This window comes from Canis lupus, chromosome 6 (genome assembly GCF_011100685.1).
Source record: "Canis lupus familiaris isolate Mischka breed German Shepherd chromosome 6, alternate assembly UU_Cfam_GSD_1.0, whole genome shotgun sequence".
Taxonomy (NCBI): Eukaryota; Metazoa; Chordata; class Mammalia; order Carnivora; family Canidae; genus Canis; species Canis lupus.
The window spans coordinates 16,602,984-16,622,981 of record NC_049227.1 but is presented as its reverse complement, the minus strand read 5'-3'; the positions used below and the strand labels follow the sequence as shown (position 1 = coordinate 16,622,981).

General features: G+C 55.4%; 1 protein-coding gene across 1 annotated transcript in view; it reads left to right on the top strand.

Annotated features, from left to right (window-relative positions):
- Nucleotides 1-19,998, top strand: part of FAM20C (FAM20C golgi associated secretory pathway kinase) — a 48,806-nt gene that overhangs the window by 22,761 nt on the left and 6,047 nt on the right. The window contains exons 4-5 of the mRNA XM_038539722.1: nucleotides 14,145-14,237; nucleotides 15,193-15,308. Coding sequence (XP_038395650.1) covers nucleotides 14,145-14,237; nucleotides 15,193-15,308 — 209 coding nt within the window. The remainder of the gene's footprint in view (nucleotides 1-14,144; nucleotides 14,238-15,192; nucleotides 15,309-19,998) is intronic.

The following is a 19,998-nucleotide window of genomic DNA, read 5'->3' as shown; positions in this document are numbered from 1 at the left end:
ACATTCCTGTTAGTTGAGCCACATAGCTCATGTCCAGACACATAGCTGCAGAGACATAGATGCCACTGTGGTCAGGCTCCTAAACCTCCCTGGGCCTCAGTATACTCTTCTGTGAACTGGGGTCATGTACCAGGGGCACCACGGGACATGCTGGGACACATCATTAAGGCAGCCCAAGTCAGACCCGTAGGCCACAGGAGGATTCAGTACAGACAGTGTAGCTGGGCCCTTTGGTGGTCTTGACCCCACTGGCCTGGCCTCACTACCTCTGCCAGCTGTTTGCCCAAGGGAGGGCCCCAGCTCAGCCCTGCACACTGGCCTGCCCACTGCCTTCAGTTTGTCCAGTTGGTCCCCATCGAGCCCTGGGAGTGGCCTTTAACACTATTACGTGACCTGTGTAATGTCCCCAGTAAGCACAAGGCCCAGGGACCTCAGAGGAGCCTCAGCCTCCAAACTCCATACCTGGTCTCTCAGGGTGACAGGGGTCTGAGAACACTTCCTATCGGTGAGCATCATGCAGCTGCTGCTCTGACCCCTCCTGGCTCTCCAAGCACGGCCCATGTTCAATAGCCAAGGCTCAGCCCAGGCATGGGGCTGGCCACTCCTTCCTCCCAGGGTCCACTGTAAGTCAGTGCTTACTGACTGGCAGGGCTAGGAAAGGGGGGGGTGAGGTCGCTGACAGGAGTCAGCATGGGACCCGGCCCAGCCCGCATCTTACAGATGTGTAAGCCCAGATTGGAACCAGGGGTGACCTCAGAATCACTGAAGGAACAGCATGGCCAGGCTGTGAAGGGAAGAGTCCCCAGTGCTCCCACCCACAGCAACTGGAGAGACAGGCACACAGCACAGCACATGTCCTAGCAGAAAGCCCTTCATCAAGCAAGAGATGCAAACAGTGAACCCACCTGGCAGGGGCAAGGCTGACCCTCCCCAAGCCACAGGTTTCCTCCATGAACACCGCGGTCCTGAGGCCCAGAAGTACAACAGGAGGGCTCTGTGGGTAGTGAGACCCCAGAGGCCTGAGGGTCGACACAGTTGAGGCCGTGTAAACAGCAGATGAGACTCTGACAAGAGGTGATCCTGAGAATGATTCACTGATCCTGTAAGAACCTTCGGTCTTGTCCTGTCCTGTGTTCACTGTGCTGGACTCAGGGCTAAAACAGCTCCTGGAGGGGAAAGCTTAGGCTGGTGTGTGGCACAGACCCAGGCAAGACCACACGACAAGGTCAGACAAGGTGGGAGGGCAGGAAAGAAGGGTTCTTGGCTGCCAGACCACCATGAAGATGACCTTTGGGCCAAGTCTTGTATATATAGGTATATAGGACTTCTTCCTGGAGGCAGGAAGGGTGCTAGGCACATGCCCTACATACTAAGGCTCAGAAAATAAAAAGATTTTGAGGTTCGGTGAGTGAGCAGTTAGGAGTTTCAAGGATTTGTCATTCTGCTGCAAAATAATCCACGTTTTGTCTGCACTGGTACACTGACCCAGGCCCCAAAGGCAAACTGATTGCCCAATAGCCAGTCCCCGGGTGTGGGGCCAGCAGAGGCCTGGCCCGACCAGAGGTGAACAAGGACCCGTTTGTGTCCCTGCTCTGCTCGGGCCAATCTCCAAGCTCACTTCCCACCCTCGTTCTGACTGGCTTCCAGGAGCTCCAGCATCCTCCCTTGTGGGGAGTCGGGCCAGCACCCTTGGTCAGACTTGACCCACTCAACAAGCTGAGCAGCGATGAGGGCCGTGCTGCGGTCCATGTGTTTCTGAGGAAGCTCTTAGGCTAGTGTGGGCAACGGGCAGGAGGCACTGGTGCGGTGTGAACCCAGGGCCGGCCAGGTCCAGGGGGCTGATGGTGAGGAGGCACTGCTGGACATGTCCAAAGCAGTGAGTGGGCTGACACCATCAGCCTCCCACCAGGGCCCTGAATCCTGGAAATCTTTGAGAAGTGGCCTGATTGCCCCCATGCAGGGAGCAGAGGGCCACCGGGGAGTGGCTCCAAACCCCAGTGACCTGAGCACCAGATGGAGGCCAGTCAGATTTCTTCTGACGCTCCACCCTCTGGGAGGCTCTAAAACCCTGGGGCCTGGCCCTAAGCAGGGGTCTCTCCAGCTGGCTGCAGGGGTGAGTGGAGGGGGCTCCAGGGTGGCCATCCAAGGGATGGTGAGCAGCCCAGTGCAAGAGTGTGCATGTGTGCACACGCACATGCAGGTAGGCACACAGGAAGTCAAGACCAGCACTCGTCTCCCCAGCCAAGGTTCAGAGGTTGTGGGACTGGCTCCTCTCTGGCCTGAAGCTGGTTGTTGGCTTAGGGCCACACATGGGCTATGTCTTCTCTTGGAGCAGCAACCAGGCTCCCACCCAGACGGGCAGTTTGATGCTGAGAGCTCAGCCAGCAAGCGTCTTGTTGTCAGGGGGTGCCCACTGAACACTCGATCCTTCCAAGTACCTCCCTGCACACACGCAGTTACAGTAACAGGGATCGGGGGTCTAACTGTTATCTGTGCTCTCTTAGACCAGGAGCAACATGGGCAGGTCTTGTGTTACTTTTCCTCAACTCTATGTCTGTAGCACAAGCCACATGGTAGGTGCAAAATAAAATGAGTGTGTGAATGAATGAACGGAAGGACAAAGAACCTGATGGGGTTTAATGTGCATAGCCCACCAGTGAGGGGTGCATGGGGCTCCCCTGGTATCTGGATCACCGGATGGGCCACACATGGTCCCCGCTGGAAGGAGTAGGACCCTACCAGGCTGTCCTGGCCATGGGGGAGTGCATGCACATACAGCAATCAGAGTTGCGGGGACCTGATGCTCTGGATCTGGGGCAGGTGGAGGTCCCTGATATGGGGTATGGACAGGCCCCTCAAGTGACCTGTGGGCAGGCTCCAGGCACAGGTGGGAGCCCTTCTGTTGCGGTGCCAGGTCCCACTAGGGCCTTTGGCCTGTGTCTCTGGAGCACTCAGCCTGCAAACCTCCCAAGTCTCTGGGAGTGATGAGCAGATGCCACATTTCCTATGGTCATTTACTTGATAGTCCCTCAGCTGCAGGGCACTTGGGTTGTCTCCAGCTTTGTGGGTTATTTTTAGAGTCAGGAAAAAAATGGACCTTCCTAATTGAAAAACAAGTAAGTTACAACCCAAAACAGGCTTTTGGGAGACTCTCCTGGGCCTCCCCAGCCATTGCTGGATAGCACTTGCTAGTGCCACCCTCAGAAGACAACTGTTCACCCTGAGTTCCGCTGCCCCAAGAATAAGTTGGATTTCATCAGCCTGAGAAGAGACAGCAAGATAAGAAGCCATGGGGACAGAGTGGGGCTCTCTTGATCTGCAGGGGGCTGTGACCAGGAGCCATATGGGGAGTCCCATCAACCCCGGCTTAGCTCCCCTGGGGTCCCCTGCAAGCATTTTCCCTGGGATCCTAGTGTCCCCATGCATGACTGAGGAGGACACAGTGACCTGCTCTGCCCCTGGCCCACTGAGCCCACCGGGAAGACTGGCATGGCACTGCCCACTCAGAGAATGTGGCACATCCCTTACAAGAGGGCCTCGAGCTCTTGGGAGCTGGCTCAGATGTCTCAGCACTGTGTTCACAGAGGGGACCCAGAGTCTCAGCACGGAGATTGCTGCCCACGGCCACAGAAGGGCAGAGCTGCTGGACACCAGTGCTGTGGCCCCGAGGGATTGTTGCTCCGTGGCACCCACAGGTGCTCATGCTGGCTCACCCTTCCATGGTCCCAACACGGCCAGGCCTCCCTAGCCGCTGAGGTCACTGCAGCTTCCCCAAGCGCCCTGCTGCTGTACCGTTAGCCAAGACTGCATTAACTCAGGCTGCCCGCAGAAGCTAACCATCCTCTCCTGCGCTTACTTGGCAGCTGGGAATTCCTTTGCTTAGCAAAATAAAAAGGAAAGGAAATTATTAACAATTCTAAAGCAGTTGCAGAAACCTGGCGGAAGATGAATAAATGGTAAAAACATCATAAAACCTTCAGAGAGCGTGGTTCTGAACCTGCACCTGCTTTGCCCCTGTGGTGCAGATGGAGAAGTGGAAATCCGTGTGGGGAACTCCAAGCAGGACCCATCACCCCACCTCTCAGCCAGGCTCCTGGCTCGCTGCGGCACATGTTTCCTTGGGGGCGTCTGGCAAAGATCCCTTTTGTTTAAAGGGAAGTCATTTCTTCCAAAAATGTTCTCCCAAACAGCAATATCAAGGGTGTCTTTTTGTATTTTTCTGTGGTTATCATGGTCTCTGGGGTGCCTGCCAGTGTGTGGGCCGTCATTCTAATTGTCTTGAAAGAGAGGGAGGATTAAAAGGCGGGTAAGAAAATACGATTTTCATTTTCCTTGTGCTGGGGAAGCAAGTGGAAGCCAGGGACTTCTCTCAAGTCCAGCTGTCTCTTACGCCCCAGAAGGAAATATTGCAGACTTTAGGTCTCCTAAAACAAGCTTGGAGAATGAACTGGAATGTCCCCATCCTCTGGATGAGTTTGTTTTTCTGTTTTTCAGAGCAGTCACTTTGGTGCTGAATATCCACGGTTTAGTGGATCGGGAGTCAGTAGCATCTTGTCTTATTCCCTATAAAAAAAAAGTGTTGAACCGCAAGGCCTTGCACACCTGTGTTTTCGGGGCTGCTGCAGAAGGTGTATCCATGTCCATGCTAATTTCATTTGTTAAGTCATCCCCGTGAACGCTGAATGAGCTGGCAGGAGGGTATTTAAAACACAGCGGATCTTAAACTTTCGAATGAGTTGTTTTCCTCCTTGACTTGAAATCAAATGGCTTTCTTTACAGTTCCAAATCTTTGAATCATTTTTTTAAAGATTTTATTTATTTATTCATGAAAGACAGAGAGAGAGACAGAAAGAGAGAGAGAGGCAGAGAGAGAAGCAGGCTCCATGCAGGGAGCCCGACGTGGGGCTTGATCCCGGGTCTCCAGGATCAGGATCTGGGCTGAAGGCGACGCTAAACCACTGAGCCACCTGGGCTGCCCATGAATCACTTAAAAAAAAAAAAAAAGAATATTTATTTATTAGAGAGAGAGTGGGGAGGGAGGGGCAGAGGGAGAAGAAGAGAGAATCCCAAGCGGACTCCTCACTGAGCATGGACCCAACCTGGGGCTTGATTCTACTCCCTGAGATCACAACCCGGGCTGAAATCAAGAGTCGGATGCTCAACTGACTTGAGCAGCCAGCCCCCCACCTTGAATCACTTCTACATTGGTTTTTACTGAGTTGGCCATAAGATGGTTAATTTTTTCACCCAAGCAGGTGTGACTTTCTCCTATGTAGCCTACCTTGAAGAGACCTGTGGGGAGGTCTGGAGGCTCCTTGTGGTCACTTGAATAGTGGCAAGTTACCTACGGTGCTGAAGCCCAGGTGGCCAAGGCTCATAGTATAGCTGATTGGGAGCATGTGCAGGTGTGTGCCCAAGTAACATGATGGCAGGAGGAGGACCCATCCACCAGCTATGGTCATGATGAGGCCCATGACCATCAGAGAAATTTTGACAAAAATAGAAGCCAAGTTGGTAGGAAGCCCCACCCCTGGGCACTGCCTTGCCTTGGCGACTCCCATCCCATGGCTTCTGGAGAGAAGGGCTCAGCAGCTAAGCTCAGAAACCTCTCCAGCCTGTGCGATGCCAAGGGTTTCTGTCAAGGGCCGGCTCCTTGAGGGCTAAGGTCCCCTGTGCAGGTCAGGGAGGCCCCAAGAGTCTGTGGCACTTTGGTGGTGGCCACTGGGGCCAGCGTCATGGCTCAGCATGGCAACAACAGGCCAGCTCTGCACCCTTGGACTGGAGGTCACCTCCCCTGTCCTGCACAGCTGAGGTGCCAGTACCATGGAAGGCCCTGAGAGGGTGGCAGGGACAGTGTGCACAGTGGCTGCACGCTACTGGCTCTCAGTGGTTTCCAGAGCTGGTGTGAGCCACAGAAATGAATGTGTCCCACAGGGAAGCAGCAGGCACTGGCCACCACTTGCCAGAACCAAGGCCTTCCTATAGGTGCCGACCTCCTGGGCACACACCATGTCCTCCACCAAGACCAGCTTGCGCCCGCTGGACAGCGCCGCAACTCAGGCCGCATCAGCTGATGGCATGGTCAGGGCCTGGGTGGCCGCCTTGACAGGTTAAAGTCCCGTGAACGTACAGGTCCCTCCCTAGGCCACCTCATCCTGAACTGGAATCTCGACCAACTGTCTCATGTACAGACAGGACCAGAGCCAGGTTCTGAGCAGCACAAGGGCACAGCCCGGCCTGCAGCCCTGCTCGCTCTCCACCTTGGGTGCCCCCCCCCCCCCCCCCCCCCCCCCCCGCCAGGCCCCACAGAGGTCAGTCCGCCCGCCTGTCTTCACGCCTGGATTAGCAGTTCTCGTTGTAACCTTCACACCTCCAGATTCTTGTGGAACAGACATGCTTTCCAGGGCTGAGTGTGCGTGAGTGCGTCTTCTGCTCGGCACTCATTATGCAGGGTCTTCCCGCCCCATGACGAGTCTGTACCTCGCCCATTCCTCCAGGGTTTTCTGTGGCCGTCAAGTTTATCTGGCATGCACGTGCCGCAGGCGTGGAGAATAGGGAGAGGTCTGGGGGGCATGGATTGGGGTGGTAGCCTGTCCTTTCTGCAGCCACGGAGTCTCCAGAATAACACAGGTCTGATCCAGAGAGTCTAGGTAGATGAACAGGTGCCAGAGGTTTTGAATAGGACAGGCACGTTTTACCAAATAAACAGATTGCCCCACACCTGCATGGGACCAGAATTGGCAGGAAATACTCAGTGGGCCGTAAGGCTAAAAGGTCACGCTGAAGGAGCTGCCAGGAGCGGCCCTTCTCTCCCCTTCTAGAACATGTGCCAGCTGAAAACCTGATATTAAACAGCTTAATATATCTCTTTAATGACAAGGTGGTTGTTTTCTGCTGTGTGAGTGATGGGAAAATTATCCAGGATAGAAAGGCTAATTTTTGCTTCTCTGCCTTCATTTGGTGAGTCAGGGATGTGCTATGTGTTTAGGAGGAAAGGGAAAGCATTTGCCTTATCTGGTGTTTTCCCTGCCTGAGGCTAGCCAGGCCCCCAGCGAATCAGACCCCGGTCCCAGGTGCCGGGACGTGAGGGGATCGCCCTGAATTCAGCCTTGTGTGTCCTTGTAGGAGGGAAGCAGGGGAACCAGGGACGGTGATGGGACTGCCCTGAGGAAGCTACTCACACAATGGTCAGGAGACCAGCTGATTTGCTCCACCGTAGTAGCTGGCCAACACCTGCCTCGGCCTTTCATTAGCAAAGATGGTCAGGGGCCCGAGCATTCCGGGGACAGCGGGAACAGTGGTTAAGTGCAAAGGGCCTGGGGCTCCAACACAGAGACCCCATCAAGTTCAGCCTATTCGAGGCACAATAGGCAGATGGTGAGAAGTGGGATTTGGACCATAGCGGTGGGGGTGGGGGTGGTGCACATCGTGATAATGGGGTCCATTGGAGTGCAGTGGGTGCTCTTAGGGTGAGTGGGAGTGGCAAGAGCAGCATTGCTCATGGTCATCAGGTAGGAGACACTGGTGGGTGGTGCTTAGGGACATGCCCTGGATGGGATCCTCTTAGGTGGAGGGTTCCAGAGGGGGCCATCCAGGCAGCTACACTGCACGTCCCCAGCTAGTAAGGGTGTTGGAGAGCACTGGCTCTGTTAGTTCCTACAATAGAGTGAGCAGGGAGCCCGGCACACGGGAGTCCTGGCAGCCTGCTGTGTGCCCCAGCATGGACACGCGCGTTTCCAGCTGAGTGGAGGTGCAGTGATATCTGCAAACTTGCTTCCCAGCGGTTTCTCTGGGGCCCCTCAAGTGTTCTCTTTCTCTGCTTCTGCCCTGCGGGTTTGGCTAGGAGTGCTTTTCCCCTGATACACAAGAGGTGCATGTGTGGCCCACCTCTCTCCGGGCCTCAGTGTTCCATCTGCACTCAGGGACCTCAGGGGCCCTCAGCTCTGACGAGAAAACAGTTGTGGAACAGCTGTCTGTGCCCCGAGCAGTCCCACAGCTATCCCTGCTCCAGAGCCTGACCTCAGAGTTTGCAGTTGGCTCTGTTCTGGCTCTTGTGTCCCATCCGATCGGCCTCAGCCCCCATGCCTGCCATATGGAACCCACTGACCGGACAGGCATTTGGCTCCCTCACATGGGACTGCATACCTCTGTCCCCCTCTGTAAGGCCATCTGCAAACTGAGCCCTTTCTTTTTTTTTTTTTTTTTTTAAGGAGGGGATTTGTGGCTCTAAAGACTCTTTCTTTGGATTTTTAGTTGCCTTTTGGATTTTATCTCTAGTGCGCACATGTTTTTTTTTTTTTAATTTTTTTTATTTATTTATGATAGTCACAGAGAGAGAAAGAGAGAGAGGCAGAGACACAGGCAGAGGGAGAAGCAGGCTCCATGCACCGGGAGCCCGATGTGGGATTCGATCCCGGGTCTCCAGGATCGCGCCCTGGGCCAAAGGCAGGCGCCAAACCGCTGCACTACCCAGGGATCCCAAACTGAGCCCTTTCTAACCGGCGGTGTCCTGGCTGTGGATGGGGACACTTCACAGGCTGTCATGAAGGTGCGGGGAGTGGATCCACATACACAGCTTAGCTCATAGTAAGAGCTGGATACTGCTGGATTTTCTTCCCCCACAGGCTTTAGTAAAAAGCTGCCAATTTCCTCTATTTTTAACCAAGCACAAGTTTTCTGTTTTCCCACAACTTAAAGAACATTGAGATGTGAATAGCGACAGTAGGGACTGGGCGGGGAGGAAGGGAGTGGTCCCACTGCGCTGAGGGCCAGCGGGATGGAGAAATCACAGTTGTTGGGAGCCAGGGCCTTTCTGGGGACTCGGGGACCGTTCCTGCAGCCAGCCCTCTAAGCCGGCACATGGCCTCCCCAAGTCCCCAATGAAGCCTGGCACCTGACCCAGTCCTAGTCCCCAGAGGTGGTTCTGATCCGGCAGGAAAGGCAGACGTGCAGGGCCAGCGGGAGCCACGTGTGACCTTGGTGCTCCCTGGAGAAAGAACCCAGGACCTGCTATTTCTGGCTGTGTGATTCTGCACAGGCTTTTCCCCCTTCCTGACCTTGGATTTCCTTGTCATTAAAATGGGAACAAGGACCAGAGCCCTGAGGGACTCACGTGGTCTGTACTAGATCCTGCCTCTCTGGCTTCTTCAGAGGCACCTTCTCTCAAAATGTTCTGCATCAGTTCTTAAAAGTCTAATAAACGTAGCAGTGATGGCATGACCCAATCTGAGGAAAGAGACCGGATTTCACAACTGTGCCAAGGTTGCTAAATCGCCGTGTCCTCCCCGGTGCTTTCCTGTGCCAAAGGTTCTGTGCCAGTGGCCTGTGCTACTGTGGCCAATTACCAGAAGCTGAGTGGCTTGAGGCAACACGAACGTGTTCTCCTACAGTTTTGGAGGTCTGCAGACTGTGCTACTTCTGAAGGCTCTGGAAGGCCATGTGTTTGCTTGCAGAGAAAGGCAGGAAGCCTCTAGAAGCTGGAAGGTCAGGAAACAGATTCTCTCCCAGTGCCTCTCTCTGAAGCCACCACTGTGGCCTCTTGCGCAGTTAGATCTCCCTCTGCCTCCTTATATGGACTCTTGGGATGACGTTACACCCCAGATGATACAGGATAATCTTCCCATCTCAAGATGCCTAACTTAATCACATCAGCAAGGTTCCTTTTGCCCTTTAAGGAAATTCAGACCATAGATTTCCTAAGAGAGTTCAACATAGTAGTCATTCTCACTTTAGTATAAAAATGCATGATCAGCTCTTACTGTGCTTCCTCCTGAGCTAAGGGAAGTCTCCTCTAAAGGGAGGGAGTTTGGGTGTGGTTGACTCTGGAGAGGAGGGAAAGAGGGAATGTGGAAGAGTGGGAGGCCCCAAGAGCTGGTCCTGAGCAGCCCCTTGTCAGGGTTTAGCAGGCCTGGACTTCAGGGTGTCAGGATGCTCAGCATTCCCCTGGGGGCTGCCCTCCACTGCCTGTTTCTCATGGCCTGTGGGGCTCAGTGTGGTTGTCCAGCCAGGCAGAGGTACGAGGTTCGGGGGCCTTCCTCGAGAGCAGGACCATAACCTCCCCCAGGGTCCGGGCCTCCTGAGTTCACCGTCTTCCTGCTTTGACCTTGAGTCACTGCTGCCAGGGCCTTTCCCTGAAACCATGTCCTTGGCTGTGCTTGGTGCCTGGTTCCTTAGCTGCTATTTTCCGAGGAAAGTGAGCTGACACTCCTCCGTTGGAGTGGGGCTCCCAAGCTCTGATTGCTCGCTGCGTGGGGGCAGTGACCCCGGGGGGGGTGGCCAGACCAGGAGCCTCCTCCTGTGCCTGCGCCCCTCGGAGGGGCTGCCGCCCGCCTTGGGCCCTCCCAGTCCCCGGGAGAGGACAGCGACTTGCTGGCACTGTGCTTCCGGGTGCACACTCGTCCCCAGGTGCCTGGGCTCCCCGCCCCTCGTCAGGGCAGGCACAAGCTCCGGGTGCCGAGCCAACCCCGACTGTCTGATAGCATCTTCTTTCCACATTTCCATGCTCCGCGCCCCAGGAAGAAGGCCAGAGCCCCGGGCAGACCACTCCCTTGCCTGGGCCCAGCTTCCGCCACCCACCTGGAGGAAGGAGAGGCCGCCAGGCGACTAGGTTCAACCGTGTCCGGTCTCCTGCCGGGTGCAGTGAGTTCAGAACTTTTCCAAAGTGTTCTCCCCAGATGGCTGAGTGAGCATCAGCATCTGCTCTCCAGTGCCACCAAGGACGTGGCAGGAAGCTGGCAGTCCTCCCCAGAGGGGACCATGCCCAGCTCCTCCCAGCCCAGGGTGAGGTGAGAAATCCCTGTCTCCCCTCCACTGGTGCCCAGAGCCTCCTCCAAAGCCCTGATGCTGTGCCTTGCTCCACAGCCCAGCCCTGAGAAGAGCTCTGGGACCCCCTGATTTTTCCTCTCAGGCGGGGATTAGCTGGTAAGGATGTCCTGCAGGAGGCAAGCTGATGGGTCATGTCGTGTCACCAGACCGTGCAGGTGGGTGGCGGGCACAGCTAGCAAGTGTCTGCTCCCCAGATAGTCAGCAGGAAGAGCCAGCCTGCCCGTCTCGAGTACCCTTACCACTTAGTCCGGGCCTCTTCTTGCCATTCTTCCTGCTTCAAGCCCATTTGTGTGTGTGAGTCTTGGCCACTCTGATGACAGGAGCCAGGGTCAGCTGGCCGCACCCAGAGCCCTGCTCACCTCGTGGGGATAGAGACTCACAGAACTACCCCCATTCCACAGCTGGGGAAACCGAGGGTCCTTCACTGCCACCCACAGGCACTCTGTCTGAAACAAAAGCCTGGGGAGGCCCACCCTGGAGCCCACCGTCCCTGCCACATGCCCTCTCCCCTTTGGGTGTTTCCTGAGTTCCCAGCCCCACCCTTAGCAGGACAGGTTAAGCTAAGCCCCTACCTCAAGTTGCTCACAGCCTACAGGAGCCTTAAGACCATGCCCAGGTCTTTCACACATCTGGAGGCATTGCTCAAGGAGCACACAGGCCCCGGGAGCCCCTCAAGCACCTCAGGGGTAAAGACAGTCGCTGAGCATACAGACAAACAGCATTTCATCACCACTTCTCTGCACTCGGCCTCATTCTGGGGAGGGGCATTTGGAAGCTGAGACAGCCAAGCAGAAGGCCTGTGTGTGGCCTCAGGGTGGGGGGAAGAGCTGTCTCTTTGTGTGGACAGCTTGGGGACAGAGGTCACTGGAAAGCCCTGAGGTGGGAGACAGGAGGGAACCAGGAACTGTCCTGGAACCTGATGACACCACCTCCAGGAAGTGTCTTGGCGCTTCCCAGGTAGCAGGGCTCGGAACCACCTGCTTTCCAGGTGTGCAACCTGATAAGAGGGATGAGCTGGAGTGAGGGTGAGGGAACAAAAGCCAAAGAGTTGGCAAGTAGAAATGCTCACTTGTTAGCATCACAGATAAAGTCGCTGCACATGGTGATGATGGTGGTGGTGATGGTGTTGATGGTGGTGATGGTAGATATTGAAGAAATGAGGGAGGGAAGAGCTCGAGGCTGCAGACCGATTTGCGCCCATTCCCTGTCCCTCCATCAACTCATTTATTTATTGCACACCTGTTCTAAAGCTAGGCACTCCTGCCCCAGGCCCTGCGAACAATGCTCTGATGTAGCAATGCCAAGTTCCTCTGCAGAAGGTGCGTGCCAGCGCAGGCCTGCCGGGTTGCCAAGGAAAGCCTGTGGGGGCTGAGGCTGATCTTGAAAAGGACGGAGGAGGCCAGTATAGGTGGAAAGCCCATCAGAGGCAAAGGTGCAGAGGTGGGGAAGTCCGGGGAGCTGGGTCTGGGAGAGGTGTGGTGATGCTGGAGGCAGCGCCGGGGTGAGGAGAGAGGAGCGCAGAGCTGAAGAGGGAGCCAGGAGGTCTCTGGTGGCAGTAATCCTGGGTTGGGGGTAGGCACCAAGGAGATGGGGTGATGAGGGCCATTTGGGGAGGCTGAGCCTGGCCAGCACCCTGTGGCCACCTGCCCCATACACTCTCATGGCTGCTCCCTCTGCTTCCCTCCTGCCTGGACCCTCAGTGCTCACCCAGGGCTCGCAACCCTAGGTATGCTAATCTGGCTAGAAGGCCTTGGGGCTGAGGGTGCAGGAGCTGAGGCCTGGCCACAGAGCCTGGGGTGGACCTGCCCCTGGCTGCCCTTCTGCTTCTAGGCCAAGAGCAGAGCAGTGGGCAGTGGGATGTGCTTATGCCTAGATTTGTGCTGGTCACTCATCTCTGGCTTGAGCTTGGAGCCTCTTTTGCCACAAGGAAGCCAAACTATCTTCTGTGCCACCACAGGCTCCTTTGCGGGAGGGTGGCTGTGCCAGAGAAAAGGTAACAGACCAGGTCCTACTTCTCTTGGAGATGCTTCTGACACCCTGTCCTGGCGAGGAGTGCTTGCGAGTGTGTATGTGTGTACACATGTGTGCGTGTGTGGTCTGTAGCAGGCAGTCAGGACCCTGGCCCCGCCATCAGTGACCCTCCCTGGGCTTCAGTGGCCCTCCTGTGAAGACGAGGTCCTTGAGGCCCACCCTCCCTCCCTGGAGGCCCGCCCACACTGAACCTCATCCCACAGAGCCCCAAGAGGCAGCTATGCCCACTGTCCCTTCAGGGTGTAGAACTGGGTATCCCAGAGGGGTCACACACCAGCCAGTGGCAGAGCTGGGCCTGGGGACGTGCTCTCTGTTCCATGGAGGCAGATCTGACAAACGTTCTCCTGCAGACAGGGTCTGGGGGAGCCAGGAGGGGTCTCCCATCTTAGCATGCATGCATGCAGACCCCAGGTGCATTTACCAGGAAAGGCCTCTGAAAGGAAAAAAACTATTCTGGAGGGGCTTCCTGGAGGTGGTGGCCACAGATAGAGCTGGCCCACCTGGAGGGCAGACAGAAACCACATCAGGCCAGAGGAGCTGCCGGGGTCAAGGGCATGCAAACAGCCCTGGAGAGGCAAAGCCAGAGAGACAGCAGGCAGAGAAGGATCTAGGTAGGCCCACTATTCCGCTTAGGTGAGGAAAGCAGCACAGAGGACGAGGACTAGGGAGGCCTCAGGCCTCACCCACTAGAGCTGCACCGTCCAGGACAGTGGCCCCTAGCCAGGTGCGCCCACTCACATCCAGATCGGCCAGAATGAGACACATCAGCCGGTGCCTCAGCCACACTAGCACACTGTGTGTCTAGAGCTGCACGTGGCTAGTGATACGTAGAACGTGGTCTTCTCCACAGCATGTTTGGACAGCACCGGCTGGGGCTGGGGCCATACGAAGAAGCCCATCCTGTGGTGCAAATACTTCCTCATTGGCTGATTTGAAGTTCTCAGCAAGAGGTCACTGAAGGTGGCCTTGGGGACATGCATCAACTCATCATATGCTATTTGCACCTGCAAACGCAGGAGAAGTCAGCAGCCAGCCTCGAGAGCAGACAGTAGGATGCCGTGAAATAACTGGGAAGTGATGAGATTTAAATGTTTATTACTTTTTAAATGTAACTTATGTGGTTGTGTGTTTATATATAAGCTGATTTTTAAGGATGACTTTAACAACTGGCTCAGAACATTCTTGGAAGTTTGACAGTCTGTTTTTGCCAGCCGGTAAAAGCCACCTGTACCCTTTCACTGGAGGGTTTTGACGGTGATAAATCCTTTGTTTCATCCCATTTTCTCCAGGCAAACAAGGGAGCAGGAAACACCACCTGACTTCTTTTATTTCTCTGACTATGAGAGGCACAATGCAGAGATCGCTGCCTTCCACCTGGACAGGTGAGCTGTGCCCCAGATCCATCGCCCGTCTTCTGGGATGGCTCTACCGCGCACAACATGAACTCCTTTTTGGTCTCCGCACTGCCGCCTGCTGCTGGGGAGCTGGGCAGGCGGTAATGGGTGGCCGTGTAGGTGTGCCCTCCAGAGGTTGTCACGGGCCAGCATCCGGGGGGCGGGGGACCCCATCTTGGCCTTCTGGAGCTACCCTGCTTACATGGCAGGGACCTCCAGCTTGGGGTGTAGTCCAGGCCGCAGCTTCACGGTCCTCCAGGCTGGGTAGAAAGCAGAGTCCCCGGGGTCCCCCCAGACTTGCAGATGAGGGTTTTCTTAAGACCCCCCGATACACTGAAGTTTGCAAGGCCTGTTTTGTTTTGTATTTTTAAAGATTACAAATCCTGTTTGGCAGCCACAGAAACCCCAAGTCAGATTTTCAACAATTTCAGCTACTGAGCATCCCAAACCCAGCAAAGAGCCCTTCTGTGAAGAGTAGTTGCCACAAAGGCAACAGGGGTCACTCACTTGGGAGGTAGAGCTTGTTTATGACACAAGGCGGCAAATATAGCAGGCAGGGCATGCCTGCAGGAGTGTGTAGGGGGATATAGGACGCCCGGCTCCCCATGCCCAGCCACCTTCCCTCGGAGGGCATCCGGGGGCAGCACATGGGGCTCGTATCTGTGCAAGTGGGTGAGTGCAGTGCAGTTCAGATGGCATTCCGTTAAAAAGTGGCCAAATTAATTTTAATTTATTGAGACCTGAAAGGAGGGTCTGGGCACCTGGCAGGCCTCTGCTAGAAATAAAGTAGTCTCATGGAGCCCATGTCTTCTGGTCGCTGACAGCACCAGGTAGAACTGTGGGCTCCAAGTTGGGCCTAACCCCTTAGGCCCAACGCAGAGAGATGGGTATTCATTCTGCCCCAGCCCGGGCATGAACCCTTTCCCTGTCACTTTCCCGCCAGGATCCTAGATTTCCGCCGGGTGCCCCCCGTGGCTGGCAGGATGGTCAACATGACCAAGGAAATCCGGGATGTGACAAGAGACAAGAAGCTGTGGAGGACCTTCTTCATTTCCCCAGGTAACCAGCTTATTACATGGTAACCACCAGTGTGTACTTACCTTTTTGACGAAGAAGAAGGATTATAAAGAATAGTTGTATAATCCAGCCCGTTGCTTTCATGGGGCCACATGCAGGGCATCCCTTCTGCTGGACAACACAGTTATGTGTTGGGGTGTGTCTACATCGTAATTTTAAAAGGCTGCCAAATGGCCAAGTTACCATCCTTAAATCAATCCCCTGGTCTGGGTATAGAGGTTTTTCCTACCATTTGTTTGTTTTCGAAGACAACATGAGTTCATTTTTTTTTTTAAGATTTTATTTATTTATTTGTGAGAGACAGAGAGAGAGAGAGGCAGAGACACAAGCAGAGGGAGAAGCAGGCTCCATGCAGGGAGCCTGACGTGGGACCCGATCCCGGGACTCCAGGATCACGCCCTGGGCTGACAGCGGCGCTAAACCTCTGAGCCACCGGGGCTGCCCAAATGAGTTCATTTTTGAAAACTCCCAGCCACTCTGGAGAGTCTTCTCCAGGTGGCCGGGCTAGAGGAACCTCTGTTCTCTGAAATGTCCCCTGGAGTAAGAAACACCCTGGCAAGACCCTCACCCAGTGGCAAGGCCTGGGCTGCCTCCTGGTGCCCTCAAGGGTGGCAGGGGCCTGCGTGTACCATGTGCTACAGAGAGAGAGGGGCTGACATTTATGGAAAACTTTAAGACTATATCCTCAATCTCCAGCGCACACCTAAATGTAAGTCACACCCTCCAGAATCATGGGTCCCGGGTGCTGAGTGACAGCAGGTATCCCTGTCCCTGAGAGAACTTGAGCCAGCAGGGCTGCTAGCAGGCTTGCTCAGCCTGAGCGTGGGGAATACCTTCAGTCTCAGGGATCTGTCCCTTGTATGCGGTTCCTGGAGGTGCCAGAGTGTCCAGGGGATGCCAGAGAAGTGGAGCACAGGATGAGCATGGACCTACCCTGGGATAGAGACCCTCCTGGTGGTGAGGGCCTGTCCGTGGGAACGCCGTGGCCACACCGTTAGTTCATGCACATCAAACCCACGTAAGGCCCTTGACTGGCTGTGCCCGGGGGTCCCCGACATCTGGCTTCTGCTGGTGGTTTGGGCTGCATGGTTTCTTGACAGCATTCACAGATTTGCCTGGGGTGAGGCCCACGGCTTAACCAGGCTTCATTTCGGTCATCCGCAACTCAGCACACCCTCACGGGGCTCCTCCTCTCTGACCCCATAACAGGGAAATAGGACAGAAATCTCCTGCCCCTGCTCTCTGTGCCTCAGCGGCTCACCCCGTGACCAGAGACCAAAGGGTGCTTCTCGGTCAGCCTTGTCTAAGCCTGCCCTTTCGGTAAATTTCTGTGGACATGTCTCATACATCCTGGGCAGCTTACACACCCAGAGACGGGAGCTCATCGGCTCACTGGGAACTCAGCTCCTGTTTGCACAGCCTGAGCTTCTGGGAAGGTCCTTCTGCAAGGGTGGAAACCTGCGTCCCCAATCTTGGGTTCTAGTGCCCTCTGCTGGAATTACGCCCCCCTCCTCCCCCACCCCAAGACCTCGAGCTGCTCCTTTCCCTCTGCCCACAGCCTACCCCAGGAGCTCTTATTCCCAGCATCTGTAATCGGCCTCCACACCCTCACACGCCACACCCATGCTGCCCCAAGTGCTGACGAGCCTTCCGAGTCCAGGCTGGGTCACACCGCGGGACGCCCAGGCTCTGTGGCTGCTCCTTGTCCGTGGTTTTGTGGTTTTTATTGTAACATTCCTGGTGATGTTGTTCAGTGTTCAAAAATTACAACATACCTGCTTCCCACACCCACCGCCCAGTTTATCACTCACCAGTGTCCCTCTATGTTAGGTGGATGCTCTGTATTTCTGTCCTGGACTAGTTCTGGGGCTTTCACCACAGAACCCACACCCACCGAGGGACTGACATAGGGTCAGCAGAGATGGGCCAGAATGCCTGTTATTGCCAAGGGCATACTTGGGGGAGTGGCCGTTCAGGCTGGATTGTGTCCCCTCGGCAGAAACTAGCCCATTCCCATGTGGGCAGCCCCCAAGCCCCTCAGACGGGGCTGCGCCTGCCAGTGGGGCCTGCAAGGAGGCTCCCTGGGCCCTGCGTCCTTCCCCTCAGTCATCACACGGTGGGGACGGGACACGTACATCACTGAGCACCTGCTATTGCCAGGCACTGCTGTGTGCACGCTGTGGGATTCCTCATGTAACTCTCAGGCAGGACCGGGGGGCAGATTGTTTCGTCATCCCCGTTTTTAACCGATTTTATCAAGGTGTGATTGACATGCTCTTTGTAAATAGTGTCACAGTGAGAAGTTGCATGAGTTTTGATAAGCAGAGAACTGGTCCATCCTTCCCGGTCCCATCCTGGCCTATATCCTCCGAGACAACACAATCTGTTATGTATCTCTGAGGGTGACTTCGCTGCTTCTGCAGTTTGCACAAGCGGGAGTGGCACACGGTGTGTGCTGTCGTCTGTCTGTCTGTCTGTCTTCTGGCTCGGCAGCACCATTCTGAGATCCATCCGCATGGTCGTGTGGTATCCAGCATGTTGGTTTTTAAGTCAGAGTCCGGTTGCACCAGACGGATGCAGTGCACGTTGTCATGCAGTCATCTGTTGAAGGCACCATCCAGAAGGGACTCAGTAACTTGCCCAAAATGAAGAGAGGAACTACAGTCTGAAGTGTCAAGAGAGGAAAATGCATCAGGATGTTTCCATATTTAGTTTTCTCAGGGCAGAGGGGCCTCCCCTCAGGAGCTGCCGTGCCAGGGCTCTCAAGGAAGGAAGGGGCCGCGGAGCCACAGCATCCAGGGCCCCAGCACTGATGTTCTGCGTGTGGTGGGTGATGGGTTGTGGATTCCTTTCTGTCAACAGAAGCCAGAGTCAGTCCCTCCTCTGAGCAGGCACATTAGGACACGTGCTGCCCACTGTGGTGGTTTGGTGCTCCGTGCACTGCAACTGTCAGCCCTGGCCTGTTCCCAGTGTCCTATGGCGATAGCGAGGATGCCTGCGTTCGGCACCATGATTGCCGGAATCTTCCATGGTGCCACTCAGATGGCTGGATCCCTGTTCCTGGTGTCTGGACCTGATGGGACGCAGCGCCACTCCATCAGCCGGATCTCTTCCCAAAAGCCCTTTGAAGTGTGTGGTTTTCTGTAACGCAGCTGGATGGTGGGAGCCAGCGTCGACCCCATTCTAGAAAACAAAGTCTATTCAGATTCACTTGCACCCCTTCTGCTTTGCATTGCTAGAACCATCCAGTCGCAAAGTAGCCACAGAGGCCAAGCTTCACTTGAGCTTCAGGCACATGTTGGAGAGGTTAATCTTCCTCCCACCTCAGAGGCCCGAGTAGTTCTGCTCTGGGGTCAGTCATGAAAGGGGAAAGTCACAGTCACCAAGAGGGGAGCTTGGCACCAGCTGAGAGCCGGAGGGGCCTGTGGCAGGTACAGGCAACCCTCTGGCCCAGCCCTGCCTGATGCCAGCCTCTGGCAGGAGGACTGATACCCTAGGAGGTGGGCTGAGCTCAAGTACACTGCGGTCCTTCTGTGCGCCAGAGACAGGGCCCTGTCAGTACGGAGGATGGTGTCAGGATGCAGAACTCACAGGAGAGCAGCCAAGTGCCCCCCGCCACATAGCAGTGCAGAGGCAGGACAGGTCAGAACCCAGTGAGCTGAGCCCCACAAATTCCTTATGCTTTTTCGGTAAATATCTGTGGACACGTCTCATACATCCTGGAAGGTGCCCACATCCATGGGTTTCCATAGGGGAGCCCACCTCCAGGATGAGACACAGAATGTGAGCAGCTGGGAACCCCTCCCAGCCACTCAGCCCCCACCCACATCTTTAAAGTGGCTCTTGTTCCTGCCACATGGGCCAGGGGTCTGGGGACCCTGCCCACACACTATGGACACAATGTCCAATTTAAATGCACGTGGAGGGTGAGAGGGGGTCCCAGGCTGGGCCCAGATGTCTTCAGGCCACTCCTTTATATATATATATATTTTTTTTATTGGATTTCGATTTGCCAACATACAGTATAACATGTGCTCTTCCCATCAAGTGCCCCCCTCAGCACCCATCACCCAGTCACCCCATCCTCCTGCCCACCTTCCCTTCTACTACTCCTTGTTCATTTCCCAGAGTTAGGAGTCTCTCATGTTTTGTCACCCTCTATAAAATGAGTGGGAAAAATTCAGCCACTCCTGAGTGACGGTAGCTCCCCAGCATTCCAGCCCCACCTGACAGCCACCAACATGTCAGAGCCACCCAGGTTGGACAAGGATAGCAAGCGTCCCATTCTTTGGGACTCACCTTCTTGCCGGGCAGATCCCTGAAATGCTCCTGGTCTCCACCCTCAGGCCTCACAGGTGGGGGGAACGCGTCAGTCCTTGTGCAGAGACCAGCCTGTCTTCCCCCAAGGTGTCAGGTGTTGAGGAGTGGCCTAGAGTGCTGGGGAAGGCAGGTTTTCCTGTGTCTATCTCAGTTGTCATCACGGAGATGAAACAGGCCCCTGCTCCTTCCTTTCCCTCGCCCACTTCTGTCCAAGGGCAGGGGCGAGCTAATGACCGCTCACATGCAGTGGCCCCTGACTTGCTGCTACATATCTGACTTGACCTGGTTACTGTGTTTAACACCCAGCCCCCTGAGCAGGTGCTGCTGGAGCCGTCATTCAGGTGTGGACACT